Source organism: Austrofundulus limnaeus, unplaced genomic scaffold (genome assembly GCF_001266775.1).
Source record: "Austrofundulus limnaeus strain Quisiro unplaced genomic scaffold, Austrofundulus_limnaeus-1.0 Scaffold34, whole genome shotgun sequence".
NCBI classification, from domain to species: Eukaryota; Metazoa; Chordata; class Actinopteri; order Cyprinodontiformes; family Rivulidae; genus Austrofundulus; species Austrofundulus limnaeus.
Window position 1 is genome coordinate 373119 of NW_013952436.1, and position 2332 is coordinate 375450.

At 40.3% G+C, this 2332-nt stretch overlaps 1 protein-coding gene across 7 annotated transcripts in view; it reads left to right on the forward strand.

Annotated features, from left to right (window-relative positions):
* The first annotated feature begins 550 nt into the window (after nucleotides 1-550).
* The window catches only part of ogt.1 (O-linked N-acetylglucosamine (GlcNAc) transferase, tandem duplicate 1), a 13512-nt gene continuing 11730 nt past the window's right edge, over nucleotides 551-2332 (forward strand). For all 7 annotated transcript variants that reach the window (XM_014006046.1, XM_014006047.1, XM_014006049.1 and 4 more), the window contains exon 1: nucleotides 551-892. In XM_014006046.1, coding sequence (XP_013861500.1) covers nucleotides 856-892 — 37 coding nt within the window. In that variant the 5' untranslated portion in view covers nucleotides 551-855. The remainder of the gene's footprint in view (nucleotides 893-2332) is intronic.

The following is a 2332-nucleotide window of genomic DNA, read 5'->3' on the forward strand; positions in this document are numbered from 1 at the left end:
GCACAGACCTGTGCCCCCAACTGTTTTTGGATGATAAACATTTGTATCAGGTCAACTAAACATGGGCACAGTAACAACATTTGTTATTCTACATTTATACATTTTAGGCAACTAAGGCAAAAATGTAATTAATTTAGAAAATCTTTTCAGGACCCAACCTTGATGTTTCAGGACCCCACTTTGGGTCCCGACCACAACTTTGGGAACCACTGATCTACAGCACATTACAGCATTGAGTGCTCTGCACATTTTTGTTACCTCACGTTTTTCTAACCTAAACGCCATGTTGCTATCACTGTTCACAGCAGCATCCGCTCTCCGTCTCACTGCGCCAATGTGTCCTTCCGCTTGGTAGCTTTTGTATTTGTTTGTTTGTTTTTTTTATCATTTGTAATTACCAACAAATGATTTATACGTATTGTTTTTTGCCTAATAGGCATACAGTTTGATACAATTCAATGGAAAAACGCAAATAAAATTTGCGGTATCWGGACCTACTTTCTCTCAAAAACGAGTTCCACCTGATCGCCATTTTATGCTCARTATAACTCAGCTGCTTTGTTGTGAGAGGGAAGCAGTTTAAAGACATTAATTGCGAAAAAACAGATATTTTGTTAGATGTACTTAACGGCGTTAGCTGACTAGTTATTACTCGACTGTAGACAGACTACAGCAACATTTTAGGGTTTTTAATTCGACGAAGAACTGGAAATAAGCTAACGCTCCGTCAGGCACCGTGCTTTGCTTGTGGCAACCGAGAAAAAAGAAAACGACCCACAGCATTTTCTTTAACGCTGTTAAACTTGTTAAAAGGCAACGTTGACGACCACGGTTCAAGACCCGAAGACCGAGGAGATGGCGAGCTCAGTGGGGAATGTGGCCGATAGCACAGGTAGGCAAATGGAGGAAACGCTGCCGTATGTGAATTAAACCGGGCGAAAATAATCTGTTTTATCTGTAAAAATAAACGAGCACAGACGGGAGCCTGGCCTTCAGTAGCCTCTTGAAAATTTGAATTCATTTCTTGATGTTGAGATGGTTGGCGCATCTCRAGCCGATTAGACATGGCGTCATTTTAAAGAACACTAACACACCTTAATTCACACAGGAAACGATTTGTACGCCTCTAAATTAGTTACTGTGGCATTAGTACATTAGGATACTGCTGTGCTCATCGACAAACGATAAAACACAACCTTTGTGAAGAAACCGGGCGCCATGTTAGAAACCTGACCGTGCAGACATCACCGCCCGGTGTTTAGACGGGGCCGATGAAATAAATGGGTTTTGTTCTCTCCTTTTCTGTTTATAGATGCAGCCGAATTCATCCCAAAAATGAGAAGCAGGACTTGAACCAAATTGTTATCTTAAAATTAATATTCCCTATRTGGGATCTTATATTTTTATGCTTTTACAGTGTTTTTAAGCCGCCTTTCACGAGCGTAATTACGTAACGTTATGACCAGCCTTCTTCTTTTTTTTAAATTACACTTAGTAGCTAATTTTGCTTTCAGATTTCTCCACTTTGGTTCCTCTAACTATACCTGTAATGATGAAGCCACTTATTTCTCATTTTCATTTCTGGCTAAATTAGGATTTGTTAAATATATTAATTTATCAATACCCTATTTGGACACCTAAATAGAGTTTTTATTTGACCAATAAGTTGTCATTTTTTTTGTTTCACAGCATTTTGAATGCAGTTAACCACTAATAATTAATAGTTTGACTTGGTTTTCCTTAAAGGAAATAATTAAATGCTACTTTGACTGGTCAGAACGTCATCAAACTTCTGACTAGGGCTGCCACAAACGATTATTTTAATAATCGATTAATCACCGATTGTTTATTCGATTTGTCGACTAATCGGATCATTCGTTAATTGAATATAAAACATACAGCTTATCGCGTCAGAATGCAGCTGCTATTATATAACCATCGTTAGATTTTAGCTATATGCTAACTAAAAATAATAGCTGTGGAAGACAAGTTCTGCTCTGCAGATATTGCACAGGTTTCTCTTTCCTTTTCTTAAGAAGTTCCCACACTTTTGAGCTCCGTTGCTGGGTAGCCATGATACCAGAGCCTGTCTGTATAGTGGCTGTGTCCAAAACGGCAGGCCGGGTCCTCCGAAGGCTGAATTCGTCCGCCGCATACGTCACAGCGCCGCGACGAAGGACGTCCAAAACCGAAGACTCCTCCGATGCGGCCAACAAATACATCCTTCTTTTTCCCTGATTTGAAGGACCGGTCCGATGGATCCTTCCCGGCCCAGCATATCCCATAATGCATTGCGGCCCGACCGGAGATTTAAGCTAGTAATGGCGGACGA